Genomic DNA, 25,366 nt, shown 5'->3' with positions numbered 1-25,366 from the left:
TGTCTACTTCACTCTCAGCCTCATGCAGATCATGGATGTGGTGCGCCCTATGAGCTGATACCCTAAAGGCTGACTATTCCTGCACCCAGTTGACTTAGCAAGGGAAATATGATTGTGATGGGTGGACGGTAGAGCTTTTGGGAGAGCACTGGTAACTCGAGACCGTTCAAAGCAAAGTTTTGACGATTTGTTTTAAAAAGTAAATCAAGATTTTAGCTAAGTCAAATTTAAGTCTTTCTGAGATCTACTCAATCTCCTTGATATTCACAAATCTACCAATTCTCAGAATTGTTCGTTTTCCAAGAGAGTCAAGGTTTCTTCTTCTTTACTGTAATCTTTATTCTACTTTGATCCAATGTGAAAGTGCTGTCTTTTGAAAGAGATGTAAAACAAAGACCTTGATTACTGTGGCTATTAAAGAGCTCATGGCACTTTTTGCTGATGGTGGGGTGTCCTGGCCAAATCTCACCTTGAGTAATTGCATTTTACATTGCTCCTGTATCTTAATTTAGATAAAAGTTTAGGATAGGACATGAGAATAACTAATGTAACTATATGCTGTTAATTAGCTGCTGTGTTCCACACCACAACTGGTTGCATATCAATGGTGAATGAAGTGATTCCTGTGCAGAGTTGGTAACATTTGCATTTGTGAAATGACCAAACTGTTGGGAAAAATTGCAGGAATAGCTTTAATGTGTTATTTGAGGTCACTGATATGTGACATCGAGGTGGTTATACTTTACAGTTCAACACATCATTCATTTTTATTAGATTCAAAATCATTTAATAAAGAGGTTAGTTGTTAAAAGAAACCAATAGTTTACCTCCAAATGCCATAATGTCTCCAACAGATGTTCAAAGTAAGAACAGGAACAGCAAAATAAATTGATAGGATTATTCCTGACAGGAAGCTTGTTGTTTTATTTTCTTACAAGCTGCCGATTGGCAAAAAGCAGGTCATTGTTGATTTACTATCAAAAGGTCAGTATACTGGAAGCTAATGGATTTAAATGATCATAGTCTCTGGTAAATGTAACTTTTAGTTTACAAGTTTTAGATTTCCCAGATCTGAATGGAATTCATGATAGGTATTTCCAGTGTGAGATTTATATTCACTGACATGACTGTAGCTAGTAGTAGGCAATTGTTTGTCTCCATGCAATTAAAGCCAACAGGTAAACATCACATATATTCTAGCTGTGGCTGTTGTCGAATAGTTGTAATACATGGCACAATAACATAACACTGGTCATATTGGTTAGACTAATGTTCCTTCTAGTCCACTATCCTATCTTCTGACAGTGGCTGGTGTCAGATGCTTCAGAGGGAGTGAACAGAATAGGGCAATTTATTGAGTGATCCGTCCCGTGTCATCCAGTCCCAGATTCTAGCAGTCAAAGTTTAGGGACAAATCGAGCATAGGGTTGTGTACCTGATCATCTTGGCTAATAGCCATTGATGGATCTATCCTCCATGAACTTAACTAATTCTTTTTTTTCTAAACCCATTTATATTTTGGCCTTTACAACGTCCTCTGGTAACGAGTTCCACAGGTTGATAGTGCATCAACCTGTGGAACAGGTGGGACATAGGATAGGAGAACAGAAATTGTAGGGCAGTGTGCCTTTAGGGGCAGTAGGGAGGGAAGGATGAGTGTGTTATGTAGGCCGGAATAGCCAATTTGAAGAGGCAGTCGCAGGTGAAAGTTGGTGCATAATGTAAGCACAGATTGTGGCTGCATCTGCATGAGCACATAGGACAGGGAAAGGCACACCTGTGCTAGGGTCAGGAAGCACAGACAGAGCAGTAGACTAATGTTGTAGTTGGTATTCGCTTCCCTGTTGAACGGCACACAGGCTGATGGGATTAGTAATAACTGTTTTGTTATGGTAGTGCCTAAGGACCCACCAAGAATGGAACCCCATTGTGCTAGGTGCTGTACAAACCCAGAGTTACAGACAGTCCCTGCCCCAAAGAGCTTAGTCTAAATGGACAAGATAAGAACAAGATGGGGAGAGGGGTATAGAACAGAAGCATAACAAACAGTGTGATGACAGCAAACATCATGTTAGTTCCACATTTTTGGGGGTGGGAGAGAATCAACTAAGATGGAAAGAAAAGTGTGGGGAGAGAGCACCCTATAAGAAAGGGGGACAGAGGCAGGGTATAAGAGGTAAGATGTAGACAGAAGCTGAGGAGAAGAGACGGTGAAGGGAGGGGGAAGGAGAAGGTTGGAGCAAACAGCCAGTCAGTGCAGGTAGAGAAAGTCCACTCAATTGTAGAAAGCTCTCTGAATGTGGGAAGGCCTCTGCTTTGGCTGCTTCTGCAGCTGTTCCTACCAGCTGGAGTCCCTGGCTGGTTTCTCTCAACAGTACTTCCCCTAAGGACACATGGGGGAGAGGAGGTGAGGCACCCTTTGGGTCCCAGTGCCCTGAGAGTAGGGGGACTTCTCTGCATCATTCTGGGTCAGAGTGATGCTGGGAATGAAGGATGGCCCTTGCTGGGGCCTATGTTACCTCCTCCCCCAGTGCAGCAGTTCCCGTTCTGGCTGCTTATTCAGATGCTCCCATTGACTGGAGTCTTTGGCTCTGTGTGTGTGCTTTCTGCATCTACTTACTTATTTAGATTTCATCTCTTTGTGCCTTCCTGCCTTGATAGTGCTGGAGTTATCAGAAGAGCTCAGCACTCCTTATTGGGGCTAGATTTTTGAAACTGTTCAGCACCCTGGATGACGAGCACTGGAAAAATCTGGCTGACCTCTTCTGGTCTGAGATGTAATTGCATATCGTTACAAATGCAAACTTCAACACTGCACAAAGTACCTCAGCTGAACTTAAAATAGACTTCAAAAAAAGCCTTCCTGACCATTGACCTCATTTCCAACATGGCCTCCTGCTGCAGAGATCATGAAGGGTAGCGGAATTCCTGCTGTAGTAGGTGTCTTCCCCTGCAGGAATTCTGACAGGGCCCCAGTGCAGCATGGACCCCTTCATATGGCTGTGTCTCTTGTACAAATAAGTTTGTACAAAAACTAAGACAAATCAAAATGTTTCCATACTTTTGTAATTCCCAAAGAAAGTTTTGTTTAAAAAAGCAAATCAGTGCTTCCTTTGAGTGCATATAAGCATTTCAGCATTATGCTGATGCCTGAGAACCTGAAAGTGAAATTGACAGGGAACTGGTTAGATAGACAACAATGAAACTGATTGGTCTATATTTTTTTGAGCTGAAATACAGAAAGCAAAGAAATAGCCTGAAAAGATAAAAGGTTGAAAAATTATTTATCTTAATAATTAAAGGTGCCGTTTATGACAAAATTAATTATGTTTAAAGGTCTTTAAAAATATAGACGTGTGGTGTAGCATTACTGAAGTCAATGCATTTATATCTGGAAGTGATTTGGCCCAGATGTGTTAATCTGTGTCCCTTGAAGCCCTTGTCTACACTAGAAAGGCTTTGGCAGTATAGCTGTACTGGCAAATCTTCCTAATGGAGATGTAATTTATATCAACAAAAGATTTCCTTTACTGCGATGCTTATACCGGTTCCCTGAACACAATAAGTGCACTGGCAGGCTTTGTCACTTGTGTAACTGCAAAACCGAATAATGCCGGGGCTTTTGCTGGCGTAGCGATGATGGTGAAGGATGTGATACTTCCCCCCCCCATCTTCCCCCCCCCACTCCTAGCTGACATAGCAAGCAAAACTGTTAAGTGTAGGCCAAGTCCAGATGAACCGTAGCTATGGTGCATTAGATACTCAAATGGCAAACAGCCAGTGAACTTTACAGAATTAAAAATCACCTTCCTTTAAATTGTATTTAAAAACCAATTCAAACAGTAACAAGCCAGTGGTACTATAATTACGTACTGTAAAGTTGATTGCGTCTCTGTTTCAAAGTTTTGGAATTGACAGGCGTGCAGAGAAACCAACCAGGCTTCACAGTATAAAATAAATGAGCATTCTGCATTTCAACAAGAATCAAATACTGATGGGGATGTTGAGTACTCCCCAGAACAATTACTCGCTTAATGAACTAGTAATAAAATATGCCACCAACGTACTTCCTAGTGATTGAGTCAAGTCAAGTGAATGCATCTCTTAGTGGTGGATTAAGGGTGCGTCCCCAGTGCACCAGACTGGACACCACCTCTACAGGAGACCCTTTGATTGCCCCTGATGAACAGGATGAGCAAGTAAGAACAGCAGCTGTTTTCTCCTGCACAGGGAAAGGGGCAGAACATACTTCTAACCCCTCTGCCATCATGGGGGTTACCTCCTCATAGTTGAATGCTTCCCGAAAGACTTAGTGAATGCTCTCGCCTCAGGCTACTGAGCCTACTGAGTCTTCCTCTTTAATGTTGTGCTTATTAGTATAGAAGCTGGCATCAGCATTAGGTAGTGAGGCAGCTACTCAGCAGAGGCCTCATGGTGGTGGTGGACTGAGAGATGGAGTTAGCTCCAGGCCTTATGGGAAGAGTGGTCATTAAGGGACCATAAGACGTGGTATAAAGGGTAGCCAAGAGGGAGGGGAAACAAGGGGAGCATGCAAAGAGAGAAACTGGGGGAAACAGTAGAAGGTTGCTGGGAAACTGAGAAGTCTCTTAAGAAGAGTAGAAACTTGGACGGCTTGGAGGGGATCAAGAAGAGAGACTGGGGAGGGTTCTTGAGGGGAACAGTGGGATTTAGGATGGGAAGATGAGTGGGGGATGGGATGGGAAGTCAGTCCCATGGTTGAGCGGAGGTGGGTGTGGAAGGAGATTTCTGTGAGAACTTCTTTGTAACAATGTGGGTGGGTTCTAGGTATCATTTGGTCTGTCTTCATCTCTGTGCTCACCAATGGAAAATCATGGCACACACCTCTATTCACTTAAATCTTTATCTTCTGTTCTCCAAATTCTTTTTTTTCCAGATTGTACTTTCCTCAAGTTTTAAGGTGGGGTGGCGATAGTCAACCAGTATGAACTGTTTTTTAAGGCCAGTTTATTATGAAGTTCTTCTTACAGATTAACATTTTTCCCAAATCTTTATTATTGTTCCACTTTTTTGAAATGAGAACAGCCAAGCACTTTGATAAAGGGAGTGAAAAATAGCATGCTTTCTCTGTGACTTGTCATTTGCTGAAATCTTAGTTTGAAACTTCTTGCTGCAAAGCAATTTAGGATGAACATATAGGCTGATACTGAAATCCAGAGGGCCTGTTTAGAAAACATTTGGGAATTTTTGGATCAAGACAAACAAACTGGAAATAAAAGGGGTAAGAAATGAACTATGACTTACAGGAAAATGGGAATATTTCAAGAACAGAGAGAGAGAGGAGAATTAACTTCCCCTTTTGGTATTCTGGGGATCTGTACCCTTCAGTGGCAGTAGTAGAGGAGGGATTCCTAGGTGGCTAGGACATAGCAGCATCAGCAATGAGCATGTTTAAAAGATGTGGTGCATACCTTATAAAAACCATCCTTATGTAGACTGGTCTTATTCTCCCTCTCTGCAGTGATAGAAACATACTGCTACCATAAACAGCTATGCTTCTAGTCTCATCCTGCCCTCCATGCTCCCTACTACTTCTCTGCAGTGTCAGCATTGGAAGTGAACCCAAATAATCCTGTATAACATGAAGAATTGCCATTGTATAAAATCTCATACAATATATTTTATGAAATCTATTGAAAATGTATATTTTCCCCTGGGGATAAATCAGGGTGTTTTTAAAACATGACTTAATTATCTTATTTTTTTTCTACCGTCTCTTACAATAGTATGAAAATTAAGTCCCAGCCTGGAGCTACATAGGAATGGGTTATGAAATTGCTGCCTAAGAATTTAGGGGCAATCTTGCCTTCACCTGTAGTGTTCAACAGGAGTAAGTAGCAAACCAGTGTAGTTCTAAGTCTATAAATGGCACTCGGAAAGGAAAGATGGTAGCTGAGCAGCATATAGTGATGGTGTCAGGAGTTTTTTATTCCTCTTATGAAATTTCACAATGGGTATATTCAAGTTTACTGTGAGATAACGTGATCTAGAGAAGCTTTTCCAAAAGACCTCAGGGACACCACAAAATATCATAAAACATAACATGAAAACTCTAAACAATGAATGCAAAATCAGTTTGTCCTTACTGTAGACTTCTCAAGAGAGTCAGGCAGAAAGAGTCGGAATATCTGAGCTGGTACAATACTGTTTAAGTACTATCTTTTTTTTGTTTTGTTTTTGCGTGTGTGTGCAATCTGTAGAGGTTGCAGAAATAACATTTTAAAACCCTTCCATTAAACTCATTCAGGTCCCCTTGCCATTTCCAACAGGACTGTCTGTTACCAGAAAAAGTAGACGAAGTTTAACAGAATTATTAGCTATTTGCTTTATAGCATCCTTTCTTCCGTGCTGTATTTGTCTCTTTTTTTTCCAACTCAAACAGAAAAAGCGTTGAAGTCACTTAATTGAATATTTTTGCTTGTGTTGTTTACTTTCAAAAGTAACATTTTGTGTCTGAGAGTTAGTTGCTTCAGGACATCAGTGGTCTCTTTCCTTGTTGGTGCAAATATATCCTAATGGCACCCATTGATGTACTTTTAGTTCCCAGATCAGCAAAGTATTTGGGGATGTGCTTGCCATCATCGGGACTTAATCTTATGCTTAAATGCTTTTTTGAATTGGAGCCATAATAAGATTTTGTCAATATTTTCATTTTAAACTCTGAAGTGGGAGCATTTGGAGTCTGTGTAAGGGGGGCAAGATATCTTGTCTCTGGTATTTTCCATTGGACTGGAATTTTGTATACAAGTTACTCTTGCTCATGCCTACTTTTGTTAACTAGGTGAGAAATTGTAAAGTATTGCTGTACTGGGCTAGACCCTGGCTTATAATGCTGAGTATTTGATTTCTGGTAGGGGCCAGTAGTAAGTGCTTCAGTGGAAACTCAGAAGTTTTAGTTTGCAGACATTTGTGTGTACACTTTATTCTCTTTTGAGCTGCAGAGCTTTATACCCCTTACATTTTGCTTTAAATCTAGAGTTTGTACACAGTATCTCAATGTGACACTTAGAGTTTCTCCTGAAATCACATAAAATTCATGTACCTCCTATAATTTCCAAGCAAAACCAAATCAACCCAGGTGCTCTTAAAACTGAGCCAGATTCAGAACCTTGGAGAGTCTCTAGACAAAAATGGTCTCAGTTTTTGAATGTATAGCAAAACCAACCTTCAGGTGAGTTGTGTAGTATGTGGTTTTAATTACAACCATTTCACACACAAATAGTATTGCTGTTGGGCACAAACATCAACATTTTGAAAATTTGTTTGCCTTTTCACTTATTTTGGTGTATACATTTATTTTCAAAGTCTTTAGTCTTTTGATATGAAATCAGCCATTTTGTGTGGTGTGTTTTCATGAATTTTCTCTTATAACAATTAAATAGTCTATGAACTGGGTACTGTTGAACGAATTAACTTGAGAGGTGATTCAAACCTTTCACAATATTTGCAACAAATTGAATTAAACCTCCCAACTTGCCAAATATTTCAGATGAATGTGTCACCCCATTATTTTTCATTTTCTCCTGCTTCTGGTCTGTTTCATTTCTGCACAGGACTGAAAACAAAAAAGCTGAAATATTGTTTGTGAGAAGTATTGCATGAGAATATGTTCTTGTTGGCTTTTCAGTTCAGTTTTGCAGACAAAATATATAAAAGGATCCAGACTTTTGGTGGCTTATATGAGCTGAACTGAGGTTTGCTCATCACCTCTGGAAGTATGGCTGTACAAAGCTAAGGTCCTGGTCATACAAAGGTCTGTACATGCTAAGTTTTACACACTGTGAATAACACCGCTCACTTCAGTAGGGACACACACCATGCTTAGTTAAGCTTGCTTATATATCTCTGCAGGATCACATTAGATAACGTAGATAACAAATCAATTGGATCCAACAAACAAATATCAGTGTGAAATATATTGAAATGTTAAAAGACAATCACACTCTTATTCAGCGAGAACAACTGCTATAAAACCAATCACCCAGCAAACAAAAGAGGAAAGAAAACTAAATCTGGAAGAAATTAATAAAATGGAGCTGAATCAACAGGCACATGAAGATGAGTGCTAAGAACATGCATGAGCTGCTTATCAAGCCTCAACAGCCTGTTTCGCTAACAGTAACTCTGGGAGAAGCTCATCAAATCTGCATTGTTCTTTGTAATTATTAGCATTCATTCGTGGACGTTAGAAATAGTCTTTCTGAGTCTCTCTGCTCCTTTTCCCTGCTCTGTCTTCCTCTCTCCATCCTGCAGAGAAAAGGTGCAACCCTTTAATCTCCTTGAAGACATTTCTAAAATACTATGAGCTATTCCTTAGATTGTTGAAAACTGGAGCAGTGCTGGGAATATATTTCATTTAAAAGTATTGGAAATGTAGTGCTCATGAAAGTTACTGGACTGACAGACAGAGTGTGTCTACACTGCAATGAAGAATCTGCAGCTGGCCCATGACAGCTGACTCGGGCTAAGAGGTTCGAGTTAAGGGGCTGTTGACTTATGTTGTAGACATTTGGGCTCAGGTTAGAGCCTGGGCTCTAGGACCCTGCAAGGTGGTGGGTGCTAGATGTGCTCACTGTTTCTTAATTATTTTGTGTTCTAATTTATGGCTTTGACTCATAATTTTGCCTCTGTTAGTTTCCTATTCCCTCCCACTCTCCTCAAGCTGTGCTGTCTCTCGAAAGAGGCCTTAAATAGAGATTATGTTATTATGAATAGAGAGGTTACACAACTCTCTATATAATAAAAAGATTTACTGGATATTTTCTATTACAGTCGGGTAAAAGGTCTGCTCTGTTCAGTAGCTTGAGAACTTCCTGTTAACAGGATAATATGCTCAAGATTGCCACGAGTGTTCAGTTCTTAAAGAAACAGTACTCATATGAATATTAACTGTTTTACCTAGAGCGATAAATTCTCACAAGATACAACATCCAGATTTTGAAGGGCCTAGGGGACATCGTGTGCATACTCCAGCATTGTATTAAACCATAACCATATCACAATAACATGTCAGCTCTTTGAGGCAGGGACCATCTCTTGGTGTGTTTGTAAGTACAATAGGACCCTGCCCTCTAGCTTCTACCACAACAGAAATAATAAATAATAGTTAACACAATAAGCAAGAAAATAAGATGAGTTCTTAAGATTTTGTGCAGGACTTGAATCATGTAATTAATAGCCATGAGAAGGACTCAAATTCCTCCATACTACTTTGAAAATGCGGAGGTAATGCATTATGGGCCAGACTCTGCCATCCCTTTACACCGAGCAGCACTTACACCACCCAGTCCCTTTGACTTTCTTGGAAGTGGTGGTGTAAGTACCATTCAGCATGAGGAAAGGTTGCAGAATCGGTCCCTAAAAAGTTAGTAATACCACAGTGTTACATTGATGTAAGTCCGATGAGCTTCCTGAGTGCCTGCTTTTCATTGTTAATTCTTTTGTTTTAATTTATTTGTTGGTGTTCAGCAAACAACGGCTAGCGTTAAAGACATCTCCTCACTTCTTCTAGCCTTCGAAAACAACAAAGTGAAAACTCACTTACTGTGTTCTGTAAGCTAGCAGCTCAGTATTTGAGGTTCCAAGGGAATCGGGCTATTATTAGGATTGGTAAATTAGACTTTGAATACTCTGAGGCATTGCCATATTCTTCTGTCTATTAAAAAATGAAACCAGTGGTCTGTAACCTATCATCTTTACACACTATAGCTCAAAATTTATGATCAGTACAATTGTCATACAATACATACACAGAATATATACTTCACAGAAAAATGGATTGAATTTCTTCACTCACAATAAAGCCATAAAAACAACATTTTGTGAATAATAACGGGGGTGGTAGAACCCTGTATTTTCCAGTATTACAGTTAAAATACTTAGGCTTATCTAATACATCTAGTCTTTATCCAACTCGGGTTGTTATAGTGTAGACAATATTCAGAGTCATTAGCAAAAAAAATAAATAAATTAGAAAAGTGGTTTCCAGGCCTTTTGATTATAATCATTTAATTCACCAGGTTGCCATTCTCTGGACAAATCACTCTGTTCATTTTTCTAAATAATAGTTAACATCGCATAGGAAGGCTAATTGCAGGATTTGTAAGGGATTCAAGCCAAGGACTCAGAAAGAAACAGAGCTGCCTGAATGCCCTAGTGATGGAGGCAATGCTGAGACCAGCCTTGGAACCATCCCATTCCAAATCTGTGCTGAGCAAAGCATCGGTACAGAGCGCCCCCTCGGCACCAGAGCCGTCGCAGCACTGCTCTTCTCCGTCAAAGAAGCAGAAGAAGAAACGCTCCCACAGGGGGCATTTCCCTCGCACCAAAAAAGACCAATGATATGGGATCGAGCGTGGGTCCTCCATCAGGCCTGCTGGCTGTGTCGGGATAACCGGAGCTGGGCTCATCACCCAGGGCTCTGAGCCTGCCAAGAGAGCCATCCCCAACTCCCGGGAGCAGAAGGGGGCCTCTCCAACTTATGGTGCTGTCAATGCTGGAGGCGTTACAAGCGGCAAGAGACCTGATGGTCCTTTCCCTGCCTCCTACACCTAAACCTTCTCCAGCATCGGGGAGAGGGAAGGCACCAGTGGCTATACCACTCTTCCAAGCCATGACGTGCATCACCACAGATCTGGACGCCATGGAGAAGGTTGCCTTCATGGTGCCACTGGTCCCCAATATTGTGTTCCCTGTCTCTGACAGCAGGATGATCTCCGACAGCTGAGTGTTGTTGTCCCTGGTCTCTAGCGCTGAGGCATTCTCTAGCAGCAGAGTGGTACTGCTCCCAATCTACTGCACTGAGGAGTTAGCCCATGGCTGTGCGGTGCCGAACCCGGTCACTGATGCCAAGGCCTTCATCTGCGGATGATCGGCACCAACACTGATCCCTGGCACTGAGATGCTCATCTGCAACACAGCGGCTTTGATCCCGCTTCTCTTCCTGGCATAGATCCCCACTGACATGGCACCGATCTAGGGAGTCCCACCACTGGTTCTCAATGTCTTGTTCTCCGACACTGTATCACTCACAGCAATGCTCATCGGGGCATCATAGGATACCGGTCCCCCTCTCCATGGCATTGCCCTGCGGCACCACAAGACACCCGGAGGGAGACAACGGTAGCCCCTCCGTGGTCTTTGGGAAACGATTCCTACTCCTTAGGGGAGGATAGACAAGAGGCACATCATACATCCTAACTTGGGGATCCTCCACCTCAAGGCCTGACTCCTACATGGTTCCAGCACATAGAAAGCTCCTGCTCAAGAGAAGTACAGGAGGTTCTACTGCCCAGTAGAAAGGCCTCCACTTGATGCACTTACATGCAGAAATGGACCAGGTTCCAGGCTTGGTGCACATCCCAACAAATCCCTCCAGTTTCAGCAACTCTTCTGCATATTCTGGAATATGCCCTAACCCTTAAAATATCGGGGTTATTCCTGAGCTCCTTCAAAGTCCACCTAGCAGCTATTACAGCATTTCACCAACCCGTACAATGGTACTCAGTTCTATCACACCCAACCACTAAAAGATTCCTGAAGGGAATAACACACCTCTTCCCTCAAGTCAACTTCTTATCCCCTTGTGGGACCTAAACCTAGAGCTGAAAGGACTGACAAGGCCCCATTTTGAACCTATGGCTACCCTCCACTAGCGTATCTGTCAATGAAAACGGACTTTCTGATTGCGATTACCTCGGCTAGAAGAATTGGGGAAATAGCAGCCCTGCTGGCACATCTGCCCCATGCATAGAGTTCTTCCCTGGTAAGGTTACACTTAGGCCGCATCTGAGATTCATCCCTAAAGTGACCTCATCGTTTCACATGACAGTCTATTCATCTTCCAGCCTTCTTCCCTAAGCCTCACCGACATAATATGGAGGCCATATTGCATACCTTAAACGTCAGAAGAGCAATGTCATTCTAACTCGATGGAATAGATGCCTTCAGGAAGTCCGCTAGAGTATTCCTCTCCATTGTGGAAAGATCTAAGGACTCAGTGATATCATCCCAAAGACTCTCCAAGTGGGTCTCGAATTGCATCAGACAATGCTGCCAAATCCGTAATATGACCCTTCCGGACTTGATCTGTACTCATTCCATGAGATTGATCTCCTCCTCGGTTGCTTTCTTTAAGGATGTCCTCGTCCCAGAGATTTGCAGAGCAATGACGTGGGCATCAGTCCACACCTTTGCAGAACATTATGCAATCACCAAGGACTCTTCCTCTGATGCCATCTTTGGCTGCACAGTACTCTCATTGGTGACTAACCCAGCTCCGACGTTCCAGCCTTCCAAAGGGGGCTCTGCCTGTCAGTTAAGGGTGTGGTTGTCAGCCAGAGTCCTGGCATGCTCAGGGGCTGACTGCTCGTGACCCCCCTCATAATAACTTTGTGACCTCCTGAGGGGTCATGACCCCCCATTTGAGAACCCCTGGTAGACACTGTCTTGGATACTACCCCAGTGTGGTGGAAATGATGCATTCTGGTGTCAGAACTCCAGGTGAAATGTGCATGCTCAGAAGAAAAGCACATAGGTGATTCTACTGTGTTTGTGCTATAAAGAGTGTAAGTTGAATTGCTCATGTAAACAAAGACTAAAACTACAAAACTAGTTTTGTAGTTTATTCCTCATTAAATCCCTTCAAGGGCCATCAATCTTGCAAATACTGTTTCCTATATCATGATAAACGCATGCAAACATATGTCTAAGTAGGATTAAGGCTGGGACACACATCTGCAAAATCAAAGACCCTTGAATTGGAATTTTTTGGCTTTTGTTAGTTCTTGCATTTTGGATACATGTTTACCCCAGGGAATACTTGAGGCCATAGTAAAGATAGGTGAGAAGGAAAAACAATGCAAATATATTCTGACTGTGACAGCAAATGAGCAGACCATATGATTGTGTTAAATAGAAGTAAAGAAATAAAATTCCATAGTGAAATACTTTGACTAAATGCTTTCTTTGGTCTTCAGAATTCCAGCGCTGTGGGTGGGGAGGTAAGGCTAAGGTCAATAATTAAGCTAGGTTTTAGCTCTGTATTTTCAGTGATTAAAATAGGATGGAGTGAGCCAGGCACAGCTGTCATCTACTAAAAGGGTCTAAGTAGTCTATCTGCTGTAGCCTCAGGGAGTGCAATGCTTCCATTGTGTATTTATAATTTTCAGAATGACTTTTTGTGTGTCTCATTTTTCAGTGTCCAACATGAGACACTTAAAGGTGCCTGATTTTCAGAGTCCTATGCTTAATATTTGACTTTCATCAGCCTGGTCCTGTAAAACACTGGAACAGTTACTAAGTGCAATCTGAACTTTGATCTGCATTTCTTTATCCTTGAAATCACTGAATCAGACTGCTTAAGGTGCCTTTAATTGGATACATAAAATGGAGGCATCCCAAATTACTAGTTATCCTCTGAAAATTTAGGCCACGGTGACCAGATAATGCAACATCAAATGTGGGGTGTAAATTAGGGTAGACTTTGTCTAATATGGATAAATCTTGCTTAATCAGAGAAATTAAAATATCAGACATGTAGGGCTGGAAGGAACTTTGAGAAATCATCAAGTCCAGCCCCCTGTGCTGAGTCAGGACCAAGTAAACCTAGACCATCCCTGGTGTTTGTCCAACCTGTTCCTAAAGAACCTCCAGTGATGGGGATTTCAGTGCTTAACAATCCTTATTGTTAGAAATGATTTTCCTAATATCTAACCTAAATTTCCCTTGCTGAAGATTAAGCCCATTATTACTTGTCCGACCTTTGGTGGACATGGAGAACATGTATATTGAGGACTTTTATAAAAAAGAAAGCAATCAATTGAAGACTGTTATAAGGTTCTCCTTCAGTCTTCTTTTCTCAAGGCTACACTTGTGCAGGTTTGTTAACCTTTTCTCGCGTCAGGTTTTTAAACCTGTTATAATTTTTGTTACTCTCCTCAGGACATTCTCCAGCTTGTTCACATCTTTCCTAAATTGTGGCACTCAGAATTGGTCTCAGTTTTCCAGCTGAAGCCTCATAAGGCCGATTAGAGCGAGACAGTGATCTCCTGTGTTCTGCATACTGTATTCTCATTAATATGTGTCCCCAAAATCTCTCTGGTTAGGTAAGATTTATCCATATTGGGCAAATTCTACCCTAATTTATACCCGTGTAACCCCACTCAGTCTGGAACTTTTTCATTGCTTTCAGAGAAAGGATCAGGTCATGGCTTCTGCTCATCCTTTTAAGAATAGAAAGCAGGAAATTCATGGTGAAAAATGCCCCATATTTTATGAGAGGGAGAGGAAATCTGATTCTGGGGTTTTGATTTGAGCCCATCTCTAATTTTTACTCAAAGATTTTAACTTTTTTTATTTTTCTCTTGGGGTACAATTATGGCAAATAATTTGCAGTGAATTAACTAATCAACAGTATTCATAAAAGCAAAATCCTTCACTTCTTTACATTTCCTAAGTAAGTAGGTATGGATGCTCCATTAACTCACAAAGTATAGCAGTTAACACATCATCTTTATAAGTGGGCATTTAATAATGTGCCGCCTGTGATTAAGGAGGTTTAGAGCCTTATTGTGAAAATGATTAAGGTCCTAGAAAAGAGATTCTTTAATGACGTATTACTGTAGAGTACAGGGATGAGAACATAAAGCGTTCACATTTTACATAGGACCTTTTAACTAAAATGACAAAATCAGCAAATTCACATGTCTTATAGTAGGTATTAATAGTCACCATTAAGCAGCTAATAAAATAAAACTACAGCATTGGATGTAATTTCTGTGCACTGATCCTGGGTAGCTCAAGTAGTCTTTCTTCTCCATAACTGTTAAGAAAGTTTTGGGATTGAAATAAATACATTCTATGCAATTTTCACAGTGGAAAAGAAAGTTCAGAGTTATTACTGTTCCTCAGTTGTTTTTAAAAAAAGAGAAAAATAGAGGTTATAAGTACTGCTTTATGTTGCAACCACTGAACAATAAATCAAATCATTAGTTAATACACTCTGCATACAGAAAACAAACCGTACCTTTTCTTTTTACATATATGGACCAAATTCCACTGTGTTACATCCCTATGGAAGTTAATGGGAAATAGACATGTATATCTGAGGGCTAAATCTTGCCCATGTTTGATTTTACACATTCCTGTCCTCAACTGGTGGAAGTCCATTGGGGTCAATGGAGCTACTCTGATTTACATCAGCTGAACCTACATGCTACTATGTTCCAAAAATAATAAGTAAAATACTAGGTACTGTCCTTTAAGTTAAACTTCTATTAACTCTTGCAAAAAAGGATACAGCATAAAAGGTTACTACTGTGCACCTTATTGATATAAAAATGATGGAATATGAACTAACTACTTTAAATATAATGTAAATAGAATGAAGGCAAACCCATTCCCAAATTATAGAAATTACTTCTCCAATAGAAGAGTTAAAACTTTAAATCTTATAAACATATATGATACCTATTTGAATTAATATTGTGTCTTTTGAATAGAGCTTTGTGTGCCTGTCAGTCTTCAAACCAATCTGAATGCTTCTAGCCTAGATATGCTTGTAATGAGACAGTGACATACTTAATAGCTACACTCAGGGCAATGTTCAGTACATGTAAAAACACTTACATATGGAATAGCAAAAAAAATTACCTCTTTATGTTGTTGAAAATTAAACATGATTGCTCCCTAAGAATAAGCAGAAAAAGGAAGACTCCGATTCTTCTTTCACTTATACCTATGTCACCCCATGATTTACAGAGTATTAACTGATGGCAAAATTTGGTCTAAAATGGGAGCACCGAGAACAAAGCACTTTATCTGCAGAAATATAAGATTAGGGAAATGTAGACATTCCATCTATCTGAAATGATCAGGAAGTGGTATGAAGCCCACAACCACATGTCTGCTCACCACTTATTTAGCCTTGTTAATGGGACTACCTGCAGAGATATCAACCAGTAAACTTCCCTAGTGCAGATTTACTTCTATAATAGCTCTACTTGGTGTTTTAGTGGCTTGGTCTTTATTCAGTTGTTATAACTAGGGTGTTTCTCATTTTTATTGGATGCTGGAGTTTTGACTGTCCAGGGACCTGCCAGTTTCAGAAGGTTCTTTTGATAGGCTAGATTTTGTTATTTTTGAAGTGCTGGCAGCAGTAGCAGCCTGACGATCTGTTGATATCTGTAAGTGTTGCTCAGAACACCCTGAGCAGATATCTTCCAGCCCCCTACAGCAGGTTTAAAGAGCTCCCTGGTATGTGGGAAGATCATGAACCTGCTGCTATTGTACTATACCATTTACAGAAACTATAGAGAGAGGGGCTTTCGAAATTATGTAGATGCTACCTTATTCTTTTGCCTTAATGTAGGACTGAGCTAGAGAACAGCAGACAGATAACTCATGAGTTTTGAAGGATTTGTAGCTTCTGCGTGACAGTTCATTGAAGCTCTGTTAGTGACACGACACTTGGTCATAAATATCCATAATATTTGTTGGTGTTTACTAAGGGACTTTGGGCACATAAATTTCATCATAATTTTTATTACTCTGAATTCTAAAGGAGTAATTTGCTATTTACTATAAAGCAATCTGCTATACCATAGTTGCTATAAAATTAGGGATTTTTCCATTTTTGTGGCAGTGCTTCAACTATGACGACGTTTGTACTTTCCAGTTTGGATGGAGGTAGATTTGAACTGAAAATTGCATCATCCTATTTACTTACATGCTGCTTAAATTGTACAAAACCAGAGCAAATTCAGTTTTGAAGGGTTAAATATAGAACTCAGTAGCTTGAGTTCTCTGAACACTTATGTGCATGTACTGTCTAAAGAGGAGTTTTTTCTTATCACAAATTTGATGCAGGCCGCTGTAGTGCCATTTTACATTAGTAATACATTAAATCAGATCTGGCTATACCAGTATTCAGAAATATTTTTGGAAATTCATAGACTGGCTTGAAGTTAGCAAGATATAAAAGCCTCTCTCCTCCGCTACTCAACATAGTGAACTAAATAAATAATAGTTATAATAATACTACTTGGCACCAATAAAGAGTTTTTAATTAATAGACCTCAAGAACATTTTCAGATGTGGAGAAGGGTCATCATTCCGATTTTAAAAAGGGGAAGCTGAGGCAGGAGAAGTTACATGACTTAGAGCTCAGTCCCTTCTGACTCCCATGCTGAATGCTTTATCCTGTAAAATACCTTGAGTTACTATTTCAATAAAATCAGTATAACTTTCTTTAATTATACAAACAGATGTAAATAGTTTTACATTTGAACCCTTTTCTATCTATGGTTTTTTCTATCTATGGTCTATCTTGGTTTTTTAATCTTTCCATCCATCAGCATCGTATCTAAGCACCTTGCATGTAAAGTCAATAGCAATAATGAAGTATCTAGTGGACCATGGAGTCTCTGGAACTTCTCCCTTTTGGTTTTTTTTGTTTTGGTGTACCTGGGGTGGGGAGGATGTTGGCAGCTAAGCCCCTGATGTCTCACTACCTCTCCAAGTGGTCTTATGAAGATATTGAAGAGAAAAAAGGGATAGATTGATCATTGTGCGACCCTGTGGGTAAGGGCCTTTGGAAAGGAGGAGTAATTACCCATGATGACTGTGACCTCTGCTGGAGAGGAATTATTGTAGCCACTGTATTGCTGGATCATCTACTCCGGCTGTGTCATATATACATGTTAGCAGAACCTTGTCCAGTGCAGAGAGGTCCAGTAGTGTGAGCATGGAGATCTTATCTCCATCCCTGGCCATGATGAGGTCATCTTTTAGTGCCAGAACTGTCTCTATGCTGTGGTTGGTCTGAACTTTGATTGTGAGGCATCGGGGTGTTGGCTGATCTCACTTGTTGTTGGAGCTTGGTGGTTATTACTTTCACATTTTGCCTAGCAATTAGAGGTTGGAGATGGGACAGTAGTTGGAGAGAGCTTTGAGGTTGTGTTGGCTTTTTGAGGATTGGGTGAATTACTGCATTTTTCAAGGACTCTAGTAGATGTGTTTCTCTGAGTCATTAACCATTTCCCTTAGGAGAAGAAATAGTTGCTCTTTATTGGCTTTTACCAGCCAGGAGTGGCATGGATCTGTTTCACAGGTAGTGGCTTTAATATGGCTTTGTTGTGTGTGATGAGGCCAAACTCAGTTGGGGTGAGGGAGATGGATAATAGTGTGGTGAGGATAATAGTCTATTAGGAGTGGAATTTTCTTTCCCAGTCAGTTCCATATTTGGTTGGTCTTATCAGTGAAGTATGCTGACAGCTCTTCACAGTGGTTGATGCTTGTGTCTGATGTATTTCTAGAGCTCCAGTCACCACAGTAAAGAAGGATTGTCTTCTGGTCGAGGTACGAGAATGGGACTTGGATCTGAGGTAAATTCCTGGCTTTGCCATGGCCTTTTTGTATGACCTTGGACAATGGCCTGATCTTTCTGCCTCAGTTCTCCATTTGTAAATGGGGATGATAATATTTCTGTACTTGATATTGGGTATGGTAAGGATAAATACTTGAGAGTGCTCAGATATGATATACAAGTAGATAAATAGGTGTAAACTTAGAGTAAATAAAAAAGTCATAAAATTCTAATCAGAAGCTTCCCTGGCACTTTGATTTATACGTTGTGCATTGGATCTCTGTACATATTCTGTACTGAAAAGTTTTAAAAAAAAAAAAACCTTCGAACTATGAAAAAGTAAAATATGAAGTTGTAAGGGATGGATCCCTTCCTAAGCTCTTCTCGGCACTGGAGGGTTGGGAGGCTGTCAGCGAGTCATTTACAGGTCAAGTGCTTGCTCATGTCGATTCCAAGTAGGTGTGTGTGTGCCGCATGCACAGGCACCGGAAAGTTTTTCCCCTAGTGGTAGCTGTAGGGTTGGCTCTGGAGGCCCCTGGAGTCACGCCTTCATGGCACTGTATATAGGGCCCTGCCGATTTCCTCCCTCGCCTCTTCAGTTCCTTCTTACTGCCTGTGGGGCTCCGACTCCACTTCATGAACCAGCAGGAGGTTTTGAGCAGATACAATTTTAACTCTTAGGGACTATGTCAAAGTTCTTAGAATCTGTACCATCAGACTCCAGGGCGGAGTTCACAGCCCTAAGAGAGGAAGGCAAGGTGGTTGCAAAGGGCTTGCTTCAGGTGACGCTAGACATGGCGGATCCTGCAGCTCACATCATGTCATCAGCGGTAGCGAAGCAGTGGAGCTCATGACTACAAGCCTCAGGCCTGCCACAAGAGGTCCAGCAGATGATCCACAACCTTCCCTTTTAGGGTCCGGCACTGTTCTCTGAGCAGACAGACTTGAAACTGCCCAGTCTTAAGGACTCTTGGGCTACTTTAAAGTCCTTAGGCCTTCTTGCTCCAGCGCCGCAGAGGAGGCATTTCAGACCTCAGCCCCTACGTCAGTTCTACCAATCCCAACCCAGGCAGGAATATAACTGAAAGAGGGGCAGGAATCACAGGAGGAGACCGTCTCAGCCTTTTACCAGACAAAGCCTTGGACCAGTGAGCAAATCCTCTGGTTCCAAACAGAACTTTTGAAGGTGCCCCCGAGGGCTGTGTACTAATTCAGGACTCTGATCCTTCACCCTTATTCTTTTCGGACCGGCTATCCCACTTCTACCATGTGTGGGCCCAGATTGTGTTGGATCGCTGGGTGCGATACAAGGTAAAATTGGGACACTCTGTTCAATTCAGTTCCCCCCACCCTAAACTCTCCCTCTTCAGGGACCTTTGTCACGAGCAACTTCTAATCCAAGAAGTGCAGGCACTGCTAAAGATAGGAGCAGTGGAGGAGGAAACAAGGGGCAAAAGGTTCTACTCCCACTAGTTCCTAATCCCGAAAGCCAAAGGCAGTCTCAGAACCATTCTGGACCTATGAAACCTCAACAGGTTCATGAAGAAGTTGAGGTTCTGCATGGTTTCTTTGGCCTCAGTTATTCTTTCCCTGGATCTGGGGGATTGAAAGACCAACCCTATCCAACCCACTCACCTACCCACCACTCTGTAGCTTAGGGGAAAGTTCCCTGTGCAGAGAAAGAGGAAACCAGGAATTCACATCTCACCTCTTCTAAGAAATCTTATCCATTGCATTTCTTTCCATTTTCATATTGCCTGCAGTGCTATCGATTTATACACTCTAACGCTTCATAAGGCGCTCACCTCCGAATTATAAAAAGTAAGCTTACCCTAACTTCATCAAACTTCCACGCTAATGCAAAATCTTAACTGTTACCTCAGCAGCATTAATTTCCTATCTGCTCAGATTGTGTGGCAATCAAATGTGCTGACTTATTGTTACAAAAGCATATGAGGTCACTGTTAGTGTTTCGTGCTGGAGTGCAAGTTTGATGAAGATGGGATACATATTTCGTCTGGGTATCGGTTGGAGACGGAAGTGCTGGAATGCACTTAGCCACCATTATATCTATAGCATTGATATGATCCCCATCACAGCACAATCTGAGTGCCTCACAGTCTTTCAAGGATTTATCTTCACAAGACTCCTGGGAGGTAGGGAAGTGCTATTCTCTCCATTTTATGGATGGGGAACTGAGGCACAGAGAAGCTAACTCATTTGCCCAAGGTCACACAGGAAGTCTGTGGCAGAGCAGGGTCTTGGCTAGTTCCCTGACCACTACACCTTCCTTTGCTAATTTTAAGAGGGACTCTTATTGAAGTTGAAATGTTATGGATGAATTCACTCGTCCTCTACATGCTGCTATCAGGAGCAGGGAAATCACCCCAACCGTCCATTTAGTTTTGTGGCAGAACTGTAGCAAGGAGCTCAAAACTGCCACCTCCAGCACTTCACTACTAAAATAAATGTGTGTGCTTATGTCTTATAGGGCCTGAAAACTTCAATGAACCTCAGCTTCATCTTGGCAATAGCTTGGTATGACATTGTCACAAAACTGTCAATTAGAAGCCAAGGAGCAGCAGAGTGTAGAGAGAATTTTTAGAGTCTTTTTGCCAATTGCAGTTGATTTTAGGTGTTAAATCATCCTCCAGCCTTCTCTATAAACTGTAAAGGCTGTGGAGGGTGAAGGATCAGACATTAATTCTGGCTCTTTCACTCTGCTGAGGTACAGCATAGTTAGCTCAATGTGTCACCCTAAAAAGGGAGGAAAACCGCACTGTGTTAAGTAGTAAATTCACTAACCAGATAACATTGTTAGGGTCTCAAAAAAGCAGGACAAAGCTTCATTAGGTGCCAATAATTTAACCTAGTGGATTAAAAGATGCTCTGAATATTTAATTAGGAAGTGCTGAGACAATGAGATAAGAGATAACGAACTGAATAACCTATAGGTTTCAGCAGGATAACATTTGGTAAATAAGTGACAGTTTATAGAATTTCTTAACTGATAGTGGTGATGTTGGTAGCCAGCAACAACCTGAAACAGTCTGGTCTCATTATGATTTGCTGCCCAGGAGCCCAGCATTTTTCTATAATGAGATATGCCTTACAATGTTTTCAAAAAAATCTTTTAATAAGATATGGTGAAATTGATCCAGTACAAGGAAGCCTTTCTTGGTGAAGTCTGGAAGCAAGCTATGTCATAAAAGGAAGGGAGAAACCTTTCAGTGGATCATCCTTGTAACTTTTAATCGCATGAAAAATTAGCATTTAAGAGGCTAAATGTTTTCAGTCAGCAAACACTGAACAGATTTACTTCTCAGAATTGTTGGGTGAAATTCCGGCCTTGTTGAAATCACTGGGAATTTTACTATTGACTTCAGCGTGGCCAGTATTTCACTCATTTACTTACATTAAAATGATTTTTAGAGTGCAAGTGAAAACTAGTATGCCAGGTAAATAGAGTTAAGGCTCCAATGTCCTCCTTAACATGCTAGCCGTGTATATAAACATCATGGTGTCTGGATTTTCCAATATCGGGTCTAAGAGTGCTGGGACTAAGATTTTTTTAAGCGATTAGTGATCTTGGATGCTGCGTCCACTTTTGGGTGTTCAACTTGAGCAACCTTAAAGGAGAAATCAGGCTCCTTTATGGCTTGTCAAGTTAGAGACCTGTAAATTGAGAGAGCCCAAAATCATGAGTCCTGTTTAAAAATCTTGACCTGGGAGAATATTTGTTTCTGAAACAGGAATTCATTGATTTTTTTTTTTTTTTTTTTAAATAGCTTCTCAACAAAATATTAACATTTTTCATCACAGTTTCTTAACAAATATTTAGAGACTGAAACAGTCCAAAGAGTTAACACAAGTATTTTTTTTAATATAGAAATTGTAAAAGATATAACAAATGTATTGAGAACCGGTTGGAAAGGCACCCAAGATGTGTGACTGGTCCTCAATAGCTTCACTTCTTAAAGAAAACTTAAAAGCTTGCTGCTTTTATAAAATGTTTGAATTGCGCTGTAGCATATTCAGGGCCTTTTTTTTTTTTTTTTTTTTTTTTTTTTTTTTTTTTGAAAATCAGGAAGCATTCAGCCTTTTTAATTGTATGTCTTGTGGAATTGTAAATTACTGCTTGGTCATATTTTGTTCTACCCTATAGTCAAACAGGAATAAGAGTCTAGCAGTAAATTATTATTAAATGGTATTTATGGTCACTATTTGGATATTAGTGGAGCTACAGTTTGGTTTATATAAGAGTTATATTTATGCATATATTCAGTGCATTTTTTCTATAAGTAAGACAGGCACCGTGAGGAATCAAGCTTTTGTTGGAGCTTCATTATATCACTAAACATTGCATGTAGTCCTCATATTCTGATAGTTTTAACAGTGTTAGTGATACCATGCCAAAACAGTCTGCCAGTAGGGAGTGGGGAGCCCGGGCAGCAGCCCAACTGGAAATGGGGAGCCCGGGTGGCAGCCTGGTTGGGAGCAGGGAGTCTGGAGCCCCCCATCTGCTTTGGGGTGACAGCCCAAGCTATGAGCTGGGTGTAGGGTTCACAGCAGGGAGCCTACAAGTCTGTCTTGTCAATTTCATGGCTCCAGATGGGAGCCGTGAAATTGACAAGAATGATAGCCAACTACTGATATATAAATAAGGCAGTGTCTACACAGACACTGCATTGCCCTAACTACGCCAACGTAAGAGCTGTGCCTGTCATGGGAGTTCTGTGGCACCTTAAAGACTAACCAATTTATTTGGACATTAGCTTTCGTGGGCAGAAACCCACTTTGTCGGATGCCAACGAAGTAGGTTTCTGCCCATGAAAGCTTATGCCCACATAAATTGGTTAGTCTTTAAGGTGCTACAGAACTCTCGCTGTTTTGCTAAAGAACAGACTAACATGGCTGCCCCTCTGTAACTCTGTAGTGTAGACCAGACCTTACATAGACCCAGCCTACTATCATAATTAGCCTGTCAATAATTTAACTTGTACAGTATTGCATCGTTGCTATAGCAAGGTTGGTGGCCAAAGGGTTAGTCAGACCACTACATGAATAAAAAGCACTCTCTAGTGAGCTGAGCTGTTTGACCAGTACTTTCTTACTAGTTACCATTCATCATCACACCATTATTTTTGTGCGATTTAAAGCCTGCATTAACTGAAGTAGCTGGCATGGTAAAACTGGCATTTTGTTCTTGACCTTGTTTTCTGTGGTGTTATTATTTATGACCCCTCAAGGTGCAGTGTGAAGTTCTTTTCTTTTCATATTAGAAAAGTATTTGTAAGAGCATCTCTAGAAATGGTTTTTCTCCCTGGTTGCAACACTCTCTTTTTCCCAAGTAGTTGCTGCTAAAATACTGCAAAATGAAGACAAATTGGAAATGCATGTTGGGATTTAAGCAAAATTTCACGATCCATTTCAGTCTCTGAAATGGGGTGGTGTGCAGCTGTCATGGAAAACAATGCAAATGTATTTTACTGAGAAGCTGTTTTTCAGAAGTCCTCCATCATATTCAAAGGCATTGTTCAGCATGAGAGACTAAAAAACAGAAAGATGTTCCCTCCTACCTCAAATGAAGCAGTTTGCGAGATTGCGGAGTGCACTGCAAAGCTTCTGAAACCAGAGAATTGCCAGTCTTCCCCTCTTCTTGATGAAAACCAGCCAAACCAATTTGAACTAAAATGTTTGAAATACATTTCTCCAGGGCAGGGATATTATACACTAAGCTTCAGCCTGCAGCAAAATGTTTACAGCTGCGTTAGAATGCCCTGGAAGATGGGAGTTTATGAATAAAACACTGATGGGACCTTAAATATAGTGATCCAAATGGAGCCAGGATGTTCAAATCTCCTCTTTCAGGTTCTGAACTTTTAAAATAACAAAATAGACAACAGGAGGGTAGCATGTTGCTTAATGTTGCCTATTCACTTAGGCTAGCAGTTCTGCAATAAGATTTCAACCAGATACCTGGTTCTCTACTGTTCTGCCCCTTGTGCAACCATTTACTCCAAGAAAAGTGCGTGTAAAGGTCTCACATATCAAATTCACACACTGGTAGTGTCCTGCATATACTTCTGCATGCCTGTTACAGACTAGACAAGGTATAATTGGAATTTGTCTGCACACCTGTGTTAACACCCATAGCCTGGAGAAAAGCGCTATCTTTAATGATCACAAGTTGTCAGAATCTTGGTTTTACATCTCCCCTGAAAGATGGATAAAACCAGTGAATAGAAAAGTACTTAAGCTTTTTGATTACGATGTGGTGAATGATCCGGTGGACATTTCTTCATAAATTCAGGAATTTAAGCCCACTGGAAACTAGTTCTGTTATGCTACTGAGACTGGTAAGCTCTCTAATAACACTGAAGGTACTTGAGCAATGCATCACACAAATGTTTGTATGGCCACAGAGTAATAGCTGCTAATGTTGGTCAAGTACTGGCTGTGAATCTCTACAGAAAAAGCAACACTTTACTCAACCATCACCTATGTCTTCAGGTAACCATAATAGCTTTAATGACTGTTTTACTGTCCTAAGACATAACTTGAGCCTGCAGTAAGTGCTGTGCTCCTAGTATTGAAGGGTAGACAAGACATTCCCCCTCATAAATGACTCTTTGCCTGTTGGCAGGAGTCTTGGATGAAAGGCAAGATTCACTGGATGGATGAGACAGAATATAAAGAGAACGTTTGAAATTCTACCACTGCATTTGGGCACACATCCCATTGACTTTTTTGGGTGCTAGGTATACTCATCTCGGGGGAGAATGGAGCCATGTAGAATAGTAATCTAGGGCGTATTTTTGCCTGAATTCTTTCATTTGTCTTTATGCCATACATTCAGTTGTTGGGATCCCATGGCGATTCAGTAACACTTTCACATCTTTATTGATATTCCTTTTTAAATGTCTCCCATTTGCTATTAAAATGTCATCCTTTCTGGCAGTG

The 25,366-nt window shown here is 40.8% G+C and overlaps 1 protein-coding gene across 2 annotated transcripts in view; it reads left to right on the top strand.

The window, feature by feature from the left end:
• Positions 1 to 6: 6 nt before the first annotated feature.
• The window catches only part of LOC137163466 (neuronal acetylcholine receptor subunit alpha-7), a 64,974-nt gene continuing 39,614 nt past the window's right edge, over positions 7 to 25,366 (top strand). For both annotated transcript variants that reach the window (XM_067563716.1, XM_067563717.1), the window contains exon 1: positions 7 to 40. In XM_067563716.1, coding sequence (XP_067419817.1) covers positions 23 to 40 — 18 coding nt within the window. In that variant the 5' untranslated portion in view covers positions 7 to 22. The remainder of the gene's footprint in view (positions 41 to 25,366) is intronic.

Source organism: Emydura macquarii, unplaced genomic scaffold (genome assembly GCF_026122565.2).
Source record: "Emydura macquarii macquarii isolate MOO-44397 ecotype Brisbane River unplaced genomic scaffold, CSIRO-AGI_Emac_v2 contig_2566, whole genome shotgun sequence".
NCBI lineage: Eukaryota > Metazoa > Chordata > Testudines > Chelidae > Emydura > Emydura macquarii.
Note: the sequence above shows the minus strand (reverse complement) of the source record. Positions and strands in the feature narration are given on the sequence as shown.